We start from the raw sequence: 15729 nt of genomic DNA, 5'->3' as shown, positions 1-15729 counted from the left end.
TAAAAATCTTGAAAGGCTCTGGAGAAAAGAAAAAACTAAGGTGGCCCAGTGAATTTCATCAGTACAGGAAATCCTGCATATAATTGCATCTTCCTACTAGATAGCTCTACAAACAGAGAGTCAGACATCATTACCAATCGGTGAGGACTTATTCTTCTGCTTGATCTTGGAGAATAGGGGGTTACTTACAATCACAAATCCTGAGATGACTTCACCTAAGCAACAAGTTTCCAGTTCCTCAATCTTACAATACTGAAGAGACAAATTCTGTTCAACTTCATATAATTTTGAGGCAGGTTGAAGAGAAGAATTGAGAAAGCCTGGACTAACCTTGTATAGAATCCGCATTGCAGACCAGATTGATTCAGAATGACCTCAATAGGTTTCATTAAGGGCTGCAGGATGGTTAATCCTATGAGAGCCTTTTCATCTTCTCCAGCACCCATAACAGGGCAAGCTCAACTTGCCAGAAGATCCAGCTTCTGGGTGCAGCATAGATGTTAGCAGAGAGGCAGATAGCATCTTTGTAATGTTAGTTGACTGGTGCCCCTCTCTATCGCCATAATCTTCTGAACACTCCAACACTCATTGTGGCATTCGTGGTATAGCAACTCAAATCTCCGTGGCCCCATAAGCAATACTGGGCTAAGGCGACAGACCAAACTTCGCTGTTTGACATGGGAGACCTTCCCGATGCTATGGAAGCACCCCGTGGGGAGGGTAGGGAGAAATTGATGATTGTAGTCAGCTGTGACCATGGGTAACCTACTGTGAGGAGCAGGTCCCTAAAGCTTCCCCTTTCATTTAGGCATGAGAAATTGCAGTACAGAAGGTCCCAAGAACTCTGCCCTAAGCTTCCATTTCCAACACCATCTTGGTTTCATTTTTAAAGAATGTGAATGAAAGAACTGGCAGAATTATGTGACCATGCAAGTACGTCACACAATTATATCAAATGATCTGGAAAAAAAGATGGCACAGCTGTAAAGCTAGGTCAGGTAAATGCAGTTGTTTGAATTGTTAATTTCTCTGCAAAAAGTCAACAATTTCTATTTTCAGAAGTCAAACCCATTTGGGCAAATGGCTTTTTTCTTACTTGGAGCTCATAAGCAAATGCTCTATTACTTACCATTGGTAGCCTGGACTGAAGCATCTGGAGATCATCATAGCCATATATCTGCTTGAAGACAGAGACAAAAGCAAGAGTGCCATTATAAACTATTTCAGACACACCTATTATGACACAAAAATTAGAAATCAAACTTCAGGATGCACCAAATTTAAAACAAAACTGATTAAACACATGGAGATACATATGCTAAAAGAACAGATTCTGAAGCAACACTAAAAGAAATATTGATTGTTAAATAATAAAAATAAAGCTAAATAGTATCTATTTTAAAGAAAAAGATGTTTTATGTTCACTGCCTATCTCAGCTGTGTGTCCAGAGCCCCAGTTTATAGTGGATACTACTGCAAGTGTGAGAGACAGGTTCTAGAGGCTATATTTAGGCTTGTAGGAAAAAGCTGAAATAGACCCTCCAGGGTAGTATTCTCAGAAATGCTACCCATTCTCCATCCCATTAAGCCAAGAGGTAGGAAGAGTTCCAGTCTCAATGTGCGAAATGAGATAATGGTGTAGAGAGCAGAGATTTAGATATGTTAGAAATGGGGTATCATTCTGGGGAAGTGGTAGCCTATTCTGAAAGGCAGGCTCCACCTTAACCAAGGTGGAACCAAACTGTGGCACTCACCCTTAGAAAGGAGAGGGAGAAGTTTTTAATTGTTGAGGGCTCCATGGTTCAGAATAAGGTATCTTCAAGAGATACTGACAATGTGCGGAAATTAGAATAGTCCAATAGAAAGGTTATGATAAAAGCTAAAGTAGCCAGTAGATATTATTTTCAAACAAATTAATTGAAAACAGCTATATTCAAAGTGGAATTATTAGATCTAAAACACTTCACATAATGGTCCACATGACATGTTTTGGCACCTAGTGCCTGCTTCAGGGGCAAATTTGAAGGTGTAACTGACAAACAATCCACTTAAAAATCAGAGGATAAAAATAGGGATATGAGAGTCTTTTTAAGTTTATATGGTGGTGTAAGAATGAATATGATAAACAAAACACACACACACAGAGGTGATCCAGTCGATACTGTGTATCTGGATTTTCAAAAAGCATTTGATAAAGTACCTTGTGAAAGACTCCAGAGGAAATTGGAGAGTCATGGGATAGGATGTAGTATCCTATTGTGGATTAAAAACTGGTTAAAAGAGAGAAAACAGAGAGTAGGGTTAAATGGTCAGTAATCTCAACGGAGAAGGGTAGATAGTGGAGTTCCCCAGGGGTCTATGCTGGGACCGCTGCTTTTTAACATTTTTATAAATGATCTAGAGATGAGAGTAATTAAATTTGCTAATGACACAAAGTTATTCAAAGTTGTTAAATCACAAGAGGATTGTGAAAAATTGCAAAGAGGACCTTATGAGACTGGGCATCTAAATGGCAGATGACGTTTAACGTGAGCAAGTGCAAAGTGATGCACCTGGGAAAAAGGAACTCGAAATATAGCTATGTAATGCAAAGTTCCATGTTAGGAGTCACCGACCAAGAAAGGGATCTAGGTGTCGTCGTTGATGATACGTTGAAATCAGTGGTGTGCTGGTAAATTTTTAACAACAGGCTCTCTCCCTGGTCCACTCTGCGCCCCCCCCCCCCCCTCCACATTGCAGAGCTGGCTATACCCGGTGAGAGCGGGGGGGGGGGGGGGGCAATACATTACTCTCTCCAAGAAAAAAAAATTAAATGCTCCCAGGTTCCAATCTAATTCATGTTTAATGTAGGATAAAATGTCATAAATAAGTAAATAGATAGAAACTCTGAACGTTGAGAGCACCTGATTCTCATAACATGATGTCTGTTTTAGAAGCCCTTTACCAGTAGAAAACCCCCCATCTCTGGACTAATATAACAGGGTTAGGGTGTCCCTATAACCAGCCCCTCCAAATGACACACCGAATATAATATAACAAATTACTACTCTACCTATGAAAAGTTATTCCCTTATTATATTTCCTCTGTGTGTGTATGCACAAGTTGGCATGTTTGAAAATTTACCTTTTTTTTTTTTTTTTTACACTATCCGGTCCATGGTTCTCACCCTGCCTCACCTAGGCTATTCAAGACTTCCTCCCCGCTCCCCTGGTGAAAAGTTATTCCGTTATTATACTTCCACTGTACACATCGATATGCACAAGCCGGCATGTTTGAAAATACTTTTTTGAGTATCCTCCCTACGGTCCCCACCCCACCTACTCCAGGCCTCCTCCCAGATTCCTCAGTCCCCCGAGCTACAGGGTCCCAGCACGTACCTAACGGCAGTCACCCTGCTGGAGGGTCAGCGCTAGCAGCGGGCAGGAAAGACTGGGGATCTTTCCTGCCCCAAAGGCTTCAGGTATGTGCTGGGACCCACGGCTCGGGGGGAGGAGAAGCGCCGCAAACCGGCTCACAAGATGTCAGAAAAATTAAGAACCAGCTCTTGCGAGCGGATTCCAACACACCACTGGTTGAAACCCTCTGCTCAGTGTGCTGTGGTGGCTAAGAAAGCAAATAGAATGTTAGGAATTATCAGGAGAGGAATGGAAAACAAAAATGAGGACATTATAATGCCCTTTTATCGCTCCATGATGCGATAGCACCTCGAATATTGTGTTCAATTCTGGCCGCCGCATCTCAAAAAAGATATAGTGGAATTAGAAAAAGTATAGAGAAGGGCGACGAAAATGATAAAGGGGATGGGATGACTTCCCTATGAGGAAAAGCTGAAGCAGCTAGGGCTCTTCAGCTTGCAGAAAAGACAGCTGAGGGAAAATATGATAGAGGCCTATAAAATAATGAGTGGAGTGGAATGGATAGAAGTGAATCGTTTGTTTACTCTTTCCAAAAATACTAGGACTAGGGGGCATACGATGAAGCTACAAAATAGTAAATTTAAAACAAATCGGAGAAAATCTTTCTTCACTCAACATGTAATTAAACTCGAATTTGTTGCCAGAGAATGTGTTAAAAGCAGTTACTTTAGCGGGGTTTAAAAAGGGTTTGGACAGCTTCCTAAAGGAAAAGTCCACAGACCATTATTAAAACGGACTTGGAGAAAATCCACTGCTTATTTCTGGGATAAACAGTATAAAATGTATTGTACTTTTTTTGGGATCTTGCCAGGTATTTGAGACCTGGATTGGTCACTGTTGGAAACAGGATGCTGGGCTTGATGGACCTTTGGTCTGTCCCAGTATGGCAATACTTATGTAGCTTGGAATTCAAATTCAGCTGGGGAGGAACATAATTTTTTTTCAACTTGAAGAATTGGCTAATTGACAGATTTCTCACATGGAAAATTTTATGATAAAACAACTTGTTTCTATTAGTGGGTTTCCTAAAAATGGCAGTTTGAAAGTAATCATTACATTTCTTAATTGTGAGCAGTGGAGTTCCTCAGGGGTCGGTGCTGAGGCCTATTCTTTTAATATATTTGTGGGTGATATATTTGTGAATGCTGACAAAACACACTGCCTCCTATTATCGTCTCAGCACAACAAGTACAGACCTTCAACATTAATCACCCCACCCTGAACCTTCCCATACTAGAAAGCCTCAAAATTTTAGGAGTCACCCTTGACCGCTCACTTACACTCGAAAAGCACGTTAACTCCACCACAAAGAAGATGTTCTTCTCGCTGTGGAAACTAAAAAAAATTAAACCATATTTCCCACAAGAGGTCTTTTGCAACCTCATACAGTCCATCGTTCTCTGCCATCTGGATTACTGTAATGGAGTCTATGCTGGATGTAAGCAGCAACTACTTAAGAAACTGCAGATGGCCCAAAATACAGCGGCCAGATTGGTTTGTGGAAAGTCAAGGTTTGAAAGTGCCATGCCCCTCCAAGAGAAACTACATTGGCTACCTGTCAAAGATCGAATCACCTTTAAACTCTGCTCTCTAGTTCACAAAATCCTATATGGTGAGGTACCTGGCTACATGATTGATCTCATCATCCTACCTCTCCGGAATATATTTAGACTCTCCCGTTCATATCTTACCCTTCATTATCCAGAATGCAACGGCATCAAGTACAAATCTACGTATGCTACCTCCTTCTCTTTCATCAGCACTCAGCTTTGGAACTCTTTGCCAAAGACCATTAAAAACCATCACCAACCATCTAACTTTCAGGAAACTCTAAAGACCATGTTATTTGGAAGTGCTTATCCCACTGCCTCTGCATGTGTCACCACTGTTGGAAGTGCATCGATCTAGAAACATGTTGGACACATTCCCCTTCCCTCTAGGTTTCCCTAATCCTTCCATCTATTCCTACTCTTCCCCAATATCTCTTGTAGGTTTTTCTGCTGTATTAGCTTCATTTTACTGCATTGGCATATGCCTCTGTGGTCCGTTGTAAGCCACATTGAGCCTGACACTGTTGGGAAACTGTGGGGTACAAATGAGATAAATAAATAAATATTGCTGAAGGGTTGGAAGGAACAGTTTGTCTTTTTGCGGATGACACGAAAATAGCCAATACAGTGGATACCTGGAGGGAATAGAAACAATGAGATCTCCGAACATTAGAAGAATGGTCGAGGGTCTGGAAGTTAAAATTTAATGTCAAGAAGTCTAGGGTGATGCACTTGGGTGCAGAAACCTGAAAGAGTGATACTGGATAGGAGGGGAGAGATTAGTAAGCTTGACTCAGGACAGAGACCTTGGGGTGTTAATGTCCGAGGATCTGAAGGTGTTTTTATAAAGCAATTCAATGTCCAAAGTCATAAAAAGGAATCCAGTAAGGTCACGTGAAATATCATTCAAATGTTGATTATATGAGCAGAATCTCTTGAAATATGATTTCATTTCTGGAATAAAAGGTCTTTAAAAAATCTACGAATTGGGAGAACTATAACAAAACAGAGCCTATTTTAAATTCAGACCAGACCTCCTCTTACTCTCTTACCTATCTATATGTAAACCATCTCTCTGTCCTCGTGCAACTTTCTTTAAATTAGTCACCTTACTTTCATTGGGTGGCACTGCAGTCCACCCTGTGAATCGGCAGTCTTACTTGTTGACAATGTAGGATTAAGTGTTTAAGTAATCAACTGCTTTTTAAAGTTGTAAATTCAGACCAGGCCTCCTTTTACTCTCTTACCTATCAATATGTTAACCATCTCTTTGACCTCATGTGCAACTTTCTTTAAATTAGTCACCTTACTTTCTAACTCATCTTACTCTCTTACTTTGAATATACTCTACACTGTCAATTAAAATGTTCTATTATGTATTGTATTGACATTGTAAGTACTATACTATGCCATACTTTGTATTATTTGAATATTTTTACTGCTGTAATTGTTGATTGCTCATGTTCGATGTATTCTTATTGTACACCACCTTGAGTGAATTCCTTCAAAAAGGCGGTAAACAAATCCTAATAAATAAATAAAATAAATAAATGGCTGTACTTAGCACTAATATGTGAATTTCTTTGGAGACTTAATACAGAGGAGGTTGATGGTGGACTTTAGTTTTAATGGAATGTAACAGATTCAGAACCTTAGAAATACTTATGTAGTTAAAATAAAACTTCATCTCACAGATTGTAGGTATTGTGAGCTGGTCACCCTTCCAGGACCTGGCCAGGGCTGACCCTGCTTAGCTTCCTTCACACACACAGTCACGGTTGGGCTCCACACTTCTAGGTAATTCCTCAGGACTCTGTCTCAAACACAGGGGAGTTCCCTGCCTCCTCTTCATCTTCCACAAAGGTTCACCAACACCAGGCTTCTTATAACTAAAGGTTTTATTAGTTGCCATTTAACATAATCTTCATGGCCTATCCCTTCTTTAACTTAAACATTTCTTCTTCAATTCAAACATTTAAAGCAGTTCCTCAAACGTTTACAGTTCAAACAGCCAAACAAAAGCATTTACTTTTCTTTCTCAGAAAGTAGTGCAGCTGTCCCCTTTTCAGCAGAGAGCTTCAAAAGTCCACAGAGTTCAGCCAGTACCTTCAAAGGGGATCTTCTTCCTCCAGCTGCCAGGTCTCCAGCTCCTCTCTTCTCTTTCACCACACAGGCAGGTATAGGGTGGTTAATTAGCTTCTCCACCCCTTTAGGCTTTTCCCCCTAATTCCAGGCAGGACCCAGCCCATAACAACAGACACCTATTTCCAAGCCCAGGACTCTCCTTGGTCCTTGCAACCTCCACCTGGACATTCCCCTACTGGCTTCCTCTAGTGACTCATCCTGGACATTTCACCCCATTTCTATGGGAACAGCGCCACGTAGTGGCCTACCTAGGACAGGACAGCCCCTTACTCTTCACAGTATGCAATTTGTAGTTTCTGGTTCTGATATCCTTGGATGATCCAACTGTAGTCAAATAACTACAGATCACTAAATACAAAATTCATGCTAAAAGGATACCTGGTCTTGGTCATAGATATGGAACACATATATCAAATACAAAATAACTGACCACAAACTAGAAATACAGTAGAACTATGAAGACAAAAATTAAACAAACTCCAAGAATGGACCGTACAGTTGGGCAGACTGGATGGACTGTACAGATCTTTATCTGTCGTCATTTACTATGTGTAGAAGCTAGTAGCACTACAGAAATGATTAATAGTAGTAGTAGTAAGAAGCTAGACCTTGCGTGTAGCACATCAGAGAAATAAGAAAAGATGCATTTCCCCCGTGCTGTGCAAACTTTTTTTAAAGATGAAACCCTACTGTACTCTACTGAGAGCTACAGTGATAAACTGGACTTGTGAGCTCTGAGAAGAATGAAGTTTTCTGTGATAAGTGTTTGAACTGAACATTTTAGTGTGGTTGGTCTCCCTGAAGATGTTTTTTGAAATATGGTCCATGTTGGGGTCCTGACACTTCATGTTTTGAATATTTAACATTTTGTGTTCAGACTATCAGTCCAGATAAGTGATGCTCTGTTAAAGATCTTCTCTATTTGAAAACGTTTTATTGAACACATGGAGGGGCATTTTAGACAGGACATCACAAATGGATGTCCATAGAACATCCTGTTCTAAAATACAAGTGAGATGGATGTCCATGTGCTGGAGACGTCCAACATGAACATCCATTTTACAAAATGAAACGTCCAAGTCATGAATGGGGAAAGCAAGGAACATCCATTATAAAACGGCTACACAGACTTTTGGTGGAGGAATAGCCTAATGGTTAAAGCAGCCAGATGAGCCAGAGCAGAGATGCAGAGATTATTGGTTCAAGTCCCACTGCAGATTTTTCTTTGTATTTTTGTTTTAATTATGAGCACTCCAGGGGCAAAAAATACCTACTGTGATTTACTCCATTCAGTGGAGAACTGCTTAGAGCATCTTTCTGTAACATGGATGAGACAAGTACCAGGATTTAAATATGGATGTTCATCTTTTTAGATAGGATGTTCCTTTCTGTTCTGTGATTGGAGTTGGACGTCCATATTTTGGGCCCTCCCTAGTCCCCCCCCCAAATGTGCCCAGACCACACCCTCTTGCAGGGTTGGACATTCATATCCTGCCTTTGTAAAACTGGGATTTTGACATCCATGCATTATGGACATCTAAATGCCAGTTTTCAGACATCCAAAACAAAATAAAACTTCTAAAATAATCACTATAGTGTACTTTGGATGCCTTTACTATAAAGCGAAGATACTTACCTGTAGCAGGTATTCTCCAAGGACAGCAGGCTTTATATTCTCACAAGTGGGTGATGCCAACCCGCGTCGCCCAGTCCTGAATTTACCAAAGCTAAATGAGAGCTTTGTGGAGCACAAGATGCGCTCCACCGCACGTGCATGAGTGCCTTCCCGCCCGCTGTGAGAATACATTCTCCTCAGTTTAATACTATAGAAAAAAATAAAGTAAAAATAACAAAGGAGACAACTCCAAGGGGAGGTGGGAGGGATTGTAAGAATACGAAGCCTGCTGTTCTCTGAGAATGCCTGCTATAGGTATGTATCTTCACTTTCTTTGAGGACAAGCAGGCTTACAATTCTCACAAGTGGGGAATCCCTAGCATCCAGACTCACCAAAAACAACAAACACTGGTCAACTGAGCCTCACAACGGCGAGGACATAACACAGATCAACCTGAAACTATATACAATCTGAATGAGAGTGCAGCCTGGAACAGAATAAATCGGGCCTAGAAGGGTGGAATTGGATTCAATACTCCAGATTTTGGCTAGAAGAAGAACAATTAGATCTCCTGTTGATTACTGAAATCTGGCTAAATGCGCAAGATGATCCAATATTAAATAACCTATGTCCCCCAAGTTACAAAATTCTTTACCAAGCTAGAAAAGGGAAAAAAGGAGGAAGCATTGCCATAATATATAAATCCTTTTTCAAAGTACAACTGATATCTCATATTAACTCCCGTACTCTCGAAACAATTGCTTGCAAAATCAACAATGACACGCTAACTGGTTCTATCTGCCATCATCCATTATGAGTAAGCCAATGAACAGAAAACAAAGTGACAAGCCTAGATCAAATAAAAGAAAAAGGGCTCTAAGAGCAACCCCCCTTCCCCTATCTAACCCCAAACAGAACCTCCCCTCCCCACTTCCCATCTTCCACCCACCAACCAAATACCCACCAGACAGTCCCAAACCTCTGTCTGGGAAAATAGGAGAAAAGCCCACCAAAAACACAGCACCGCCCGAACCACCTCCCAGCTACCCCCACACATACACAAACCTCTCCCCGTTGCCTAAAACTCCACTCAATCCCATGCATACTGCCCTACTAGCACACACCCACATTCACATCTTCCTCACCCCCTTTTCATACCCCTACTACCTTCCCGGGTAGTAAATAATCATTTGCCCTTTAACGATATAGCACAATTAACCTCTGTACAGAAACAAGCTGCTCTGCTAAACATAGTGAGCTAGGAACTACTCAATTGTTCTTGGACTTGTTAACAACTCTCTTCTATTTTTGGAGTTTTGCTCTTGCCGTTGAACTCACATCGAACAGAGGCACTTCAACAACTGTCAAACCTGTCTCCTTTAAAACCTTCCAAACCTCTGGTAGATGGCGAACAGGGCCGGTCTTAGCAAGTGCGGGGCCCTATGCAGACCAATTTGATGGGACCCCACCCTAGCCCTGCCCCCACCCTAACTCCGCCCCCACCCTAGCTCCAGGGCCCGCCACCCCTCCCTCCGAGCTCCAAGGCCCCCAGCTCCAGGGCTTGTCGATCCTGCAGTCAGTGCCAACTGAAAGCCATGTCTTTTTCACAAACACAGATACACCCCTAATCCACTATAGAATAAGTAATCATAAACTTTCTATTTAGACAAAAAATAAAATGAAACCCCAAGATGCCAGACTCTGCATACAATGCAACACCACAGAAACAGAAAATGTCCCCTAGTACTGTGCAAAATATAAAGACAGCAGATGTAAATTTGAAAAAAAAAACTAACAAATACCAATCACCACTTTACAAATTAACAAATAGAAATAAAACAAATATAGAAAATAAATACCGTTTTATTGAACTAATATATTTAACTTTCAGAGGCCAAAACATCCTTCCTCAGGTCAATACAGTATAGTACTGTTACAGTATCCTATCCTGACCTGAGGAAGGGGGTTTTGTTCTCCGAAAGTTAGCCAAAATGTATTAAAATTAGTCCAATAAAAAGATTACCTTGTTTGCATGTTCTATTATAAACATTTATTAACATATCTACAATACTACTTTATCCTAAAGCAAAAAAATTTAAATATATATTTTATTTACAGTTTGTTGCCTCTGGTTTCTGCTTTCCTCATCTTCTTTTCACTGTCTTCCTTCCATCCAGCATCTGTCTTCGGTCTCTCTCTGCCATCCAGTGTCTGCCCTCTCTGCTGTCCCCTCCATCCAATGTCTGCCCTCTCTTCCTGCTCCTTTCATCCACATCTGCCCTCTATCTCTGCCCCTTCCATCCACCATGTGCCCCTGTCTGCCCTCTCTCTCTCTCCCCCATCCATTCACTGTCTGCCCTTTCTATCCCTTCCATCCACTGTCTGCCCTTTCTCTCTGCTCCTTCAATCCACCATTTGCCCTCCCTCCCCATCCATCCAGGGTTTGCCCTCCCTCTTGCTCCCCCATCCAGGATCTGCCCCTCTCTCCGCCCCTTTTTTTCAGCCCCCAGTTCCAGCCCCACTATCCCACCAGTCCCCCATTTCAGCCCCAGCCCTTTTCTCCCACCAGTCCCGAGCTTCAGCCCCCCAGCCACTTCTCCCCTGTCCCCTTTTCAGCCCCCAGTCCCCAGTTTCAGCCCCTGCCCCTTTTCAGTCTCCAGCCTCTTATCCCACCTAACCTCCTTTTCAGCCCCCAGTTCCAGCCCCCTTCATCCACATGCCTTGTATTAGGGCCCCCCTTTTCAGAACCATTCTCCCACCTGACCCACGCATACCCCATTTTCCCACCACCCCAGGCATGGCCCCCATTTTTCCATATTGCCCCTTCTCAGACCCAGTCCCCTTCTCCCATCCAAGAACCCCAGTCTCCTCCCCACCGTCCCCTTCAACCATCCAAGAACCCCCTCTCCACCTCAGTCCCCTTCTCCCATCCAAGAACCCCAGTCTCCTCCCCACCTGTCCCCTTCTCCCATCTGAGAACCCCCTCCCCTGTCTCTCCCATCCAAAAACCCCAGTCCCCTCCCCACCCGTCCCCTTCAAGCATCCAAGAACCCCCTCCCCTTCTCCCATCCTCGAACCCCAGTCCGCTCCCCACCCGTCCCCTTCTCCCATTCGAGAACCCCCTCCCCAGTCTCTCCCATCCAAGAACCCCAGTCCCCTCCCCACCCGTCCCCTTCAAGCATCCAAGAACCCCCTCTCCACCTCAGTCCCCTTCTCCCATCCAAGAACCCCAGTCTCCTCCCCACCCGTCCCCTTCTCCCATCTGAGAACCCCCTCCCCTGTCTCTCCCATCCAAAAACCCCAGTCCCCTCCCCACCCGTCCCCTTCAAGCATCCAAGAACCCCTCCCCACCCCCTTCTGCTTCTCCCATCCATGAACCCCCTCCCCACCTCAGTCTCCTTCCCATTTGAGAACCCCCTCCCCCCCACCTGAGAGCCCCACACCCTTCTCCCATCTGAGTCCCTCCCCACCTACCAGCTCCATTCTCCTGCCGCCCAGGCCCACCACCCTCACTGCCTTAAAAAAAAACCCAATTTGAAGCGCTGGAGTAACAGGCTGCAGCGCCTCGCGTCTGCCCTGCTACTAAAAATCTCTTCGACGATGTCATTGGGCCTTCCCACATTGAGTCCCGCCCGCCCTCGCGGTAATTGGAAGTTACCTCAGAGGAGGGCGGGACTCAATGTGGGAAGGCCCAATGACGTCGTCGAAGAGATTTTTAGTAGAAGGGCAGACGCCAGGCGCTGCTGCCTGTTACTCCAGCGCTTCAAATTGGGTTTTTAAAGACAGGACGAGCAGCGCCAGGAGCGGACTCGGAGCACCCCCCTCCCCGCTGACATCTGGGGCGGACCGCCCCCACCACGTCGCCGTCGCGCGTTGTTCAACTTCAAAGTTCGGAGGGAGGGAGAGCGGTGGTCGGGGCGGGGCGACCTGAGGCGCGCTGCGCGGGGCCCCCCTGAGCGCGAGGCCCTATGTGGCCGCCTCGGTCGCCTCGCCTTAAGACCGGCCCTGATGGCGAAGCCTGTGCAACTTCCCTCCTGCTGTAAAACAAAGGGCAAATGGGGAAACCCACCGATAAGGGATCTTATTCTCGAGCAAAACATCTAGTGCAGGTTTCATGGCTCACAGTTGAATCAAAGTAAATTGGGATAAGTCTTGGAACACAGAAATTTTTGCCTCATTGTACTCCACACTGTTCTGCTGGCGAGCTCGCTGTAGCACTTGATCCTTTACAGCATACGAACCAAAGCAGATGATAATATCTTGGGTCAATTATTAACCGGTTTACCAAGAGATCTATGGGCTCTCTCCATTACAAAATCCTCTGTGCCCAACAGTTTCCCGCAAATCAATCGGGCGATTACAGGTACATCTTCTTTGTCACCTGATTTCAGGACCCCCCCCCCCCCCCCCCCCCCGCAGACGAAGGTTGTTAAGTCGCCCTCGATTCTCCAGGTTGTCTAGTTTATATTGTAGTTCATCGTATGAAGCTGTTAATGTACTAAGACGGGCATCCGACTCGTTTAAATGGTCATCCTGGGCCTTGACAAGTGCCTCAAGCTCCTCCACGCAGCCCTCGAGTTCCCGCATATTGGCACAAAGGACATCCATGCGCGCCAATATTTCTTCTTTAGACGCCTTAATCTCCTCTCTAATCCCAGCAAGGCACTCAGTCAAATCTTTTGTCAGCCCTTGGGACGTCTTTCCGGGCATGCCTCGGTTGTAGAAAGTGCTGGGTCAGAGTCGGAACGTGAAAGGCACTCAGATGCAACATGGCGCCTAGTTGCTTTCCCAGCCGACTTGCCCGACAGGCGCGAGCTCTCTTTACGGAGCACTGACAGTGGCGGATCAGACACCCGATTCCACAAAGGCAGTTCTGCGGAGAGCTCAGGTATAGTTATAGTCAATATTCGGGGCGGATAACAGCTGATTTCGCTAATTAAAAGCGGGGTTGCCACGGAGCTGTGAATTCAAGCAGCCATCTGTGCTCGTGACATCACTTTCCTCCAAAAACTGACATATTCTAATCAATAAATAGAAAATAAAATTATGTTTCCACCTTCATTGGTCATTTTTTAAAAATTGTATTGTCCCGGTCTCTGCTTTCCTCTATCTCCTTGTAACTTTCTTGCCGGTACTGTCCATTTGACATTTCTTCTTTCTCCACGTCCATCATCCATTTTTCACCACTATGTTTCTATCCTTCCCCCAAGTTTTGGTACCTCTCTTCTCTGGGTCCATATCCCTCCCCCTATATTCATCATCGCCTCTCTGTGTCCCTGTCTCTCCACCTCGATGAGGATTGTCCCTATTTCCCCTATCCTCCCATATCCAGCATCACTCTTTCATGTCCTTATATCCACCTCTGTGTCCAGTATCTCTGCTGTGTCCCTATCCTCATCACATCCAGCATCTTCTCTGTCCATAACCAAAGAGGGAGGGGGGGGGGGTGATACTCGATATATGGAGATAGGGGAAAATAGACTATAGGGGGAGAAAGTAAGAGAGAAATTCTGGACAGCAGGAGATGAAGGGTTGAGAGAGGGAAGAACAGAGATGCAGCCTGTAGGAAATAGATGGAAGGGAAGGGGAGATATCCTAGAGAGGAGATATCTTCCAGTGGAGAATCTGGACCTTCCAGTGTCCAGCTTCTCCCCTTTTTTGACCCCCTCCTCCAACCTAGTTTTCTCTGCCCTATGATTCTTCCGTCCCCATGTGGTACAGCATTTCTCTCTCCCTCTTCTCCCCTCTCCAGGATAGCTCCCCCCTCCCTTCAATCTATTTCCTACAGGCTGCATCTCTCTCCTTCCGTCTCTCCACCTACCATCACCTTGCTGTCCAGAATTTCTCTCTTACTTACTTTCTCCCCCTATAGTCTATTTTCCCTCTCTCCATATATCGAGTAGCTTCCCTCCTCTCTCTTTGGTTCCCTCACAGTTAGTCCAGCATCTCTTCTGTCTCTCTCCCTGCAGAGGTCTAGAATACTCATTCCCCCCCACCCACCCCACCGCAATCTACTCCACCCATGGGTCCAGTACCTCTCCTTTCTGTGCAGCACCACTCCCTCAACTCCTAACCTCCACACCAAATCCAGCACCTCTCCTTCTTCCTTCCTTACCCTCCCCATAGTTTGGCATCTCCCCCTGTCCCCAATGTCCTCACTTGTAATCCAGAATCTCTCTTGTTCCCAACCCTCCATAAGTCCAACACCCTCCCCCCACTATAGCGCTTCTTCCTTTCTGCCCCCGAGAGTGCAGCACCTCTCCCTCTTTTTCCTGCAGCCCCCGCCCCCCCAGCAAGTCCAGTACCTCTCCTTCTTCCTTTCAGTTTTCCTTATCCCTTGGCTTCAACACTTTCTTCTTTGCCCGCATCGATTACACCCAGCCTGGGCCAATACCGGATCCTTCTCTCTGCTGCAAATTTCTGTTTATGCTTCATACAGTCATCGACGGGAAATGGCAAAGGGAAGGATTCTGCGTCAGCCTAGGCTGTGCATTAATTGCCAGCAAAGAAGAAAGGTTCCAAGGACCAGGGAGGCACTGGACTCGTGGGGGAAGGGGAGGTCTGTGGGAGAAATACGGAGAGGTACTGCACTTAGGCGCCAAGAACAGAAGGGCAGAGAACAGAGAAAAATGATGCAAACTTTACAGACAAAAAAAAAAAAAAAAAGACATTCACGTCAAGTCTAAGGATTTACTGAATACCTTGAAGGCCCTGACTGCAACTCGGAAGCAGACAATTAAGTACAAAAGCATTGCCATACTGAGACAGACTGAAGGCCCATCAAGCCCAACATCCTGTTTCCAACAGTGGCCAGTCCAGGTCACAAGTACCCGGCAAGATCCCAAAACAATACAAAACATTTTATGCTGCTTATTCTAGAAATAAGCAGTGGATTTTCTCCAAGTCTATTTTAATAATGGTCTATGGACTTTTCCCTTAGGAAGCCATCCAAACCTTTTTTAAACCCTGCTAAGCTAACTGCTTTTACTACATTCTCTGGC

General features: G+C 44.5%; 1 protein-coding gene across 4 annotated transcripts in view; it reads right to left on the bottom strand.

Annotated features, from left to right (window-relative positions):
* The window catches only part of LOC115462835 (ubiquitin-associated protein 2-like), a 473475-nt gene that overhangs the window by 113576 nt on the left and 344170 nt on the right, over positions 1–15729 (bottom strand). For 2 of the 4 annotated variants that reach the window (XM_030192869.1, XM_030192871.1), the window contains one exon: positions 1130–1180. In XM_030192869.1, the coding sequence (XP_030048729.1) occupies positions 1130–1180 (51 nt within the window). The remainder of the gene's footprint in view (positions 1–1129; positions 1181–15729) is intronic. The other 2 variants (XM_030192870.1, XM_030192872.1) reach the window with 1 other exon arrangement.

The sequence above is a fragment of the Microcaecilia unicolor genome, chromosome 2 (assembly GCF_901765095.1).
Source record: "Microcaecilia unicolor chromosome 2, aMicUni1.1, whole genome shotgun sequence".
In the NCBI taxonomy this organism is placed as follows: Eukaryota; Metazoa; Chordata; class Amphibia; order Gymnophiona; family Siphonopidae; genus Microcaecilia; species Microcaecilia unicolor.
This window is presented reverse-complemented; position numbering and strand designations above follow the sequence as displayed.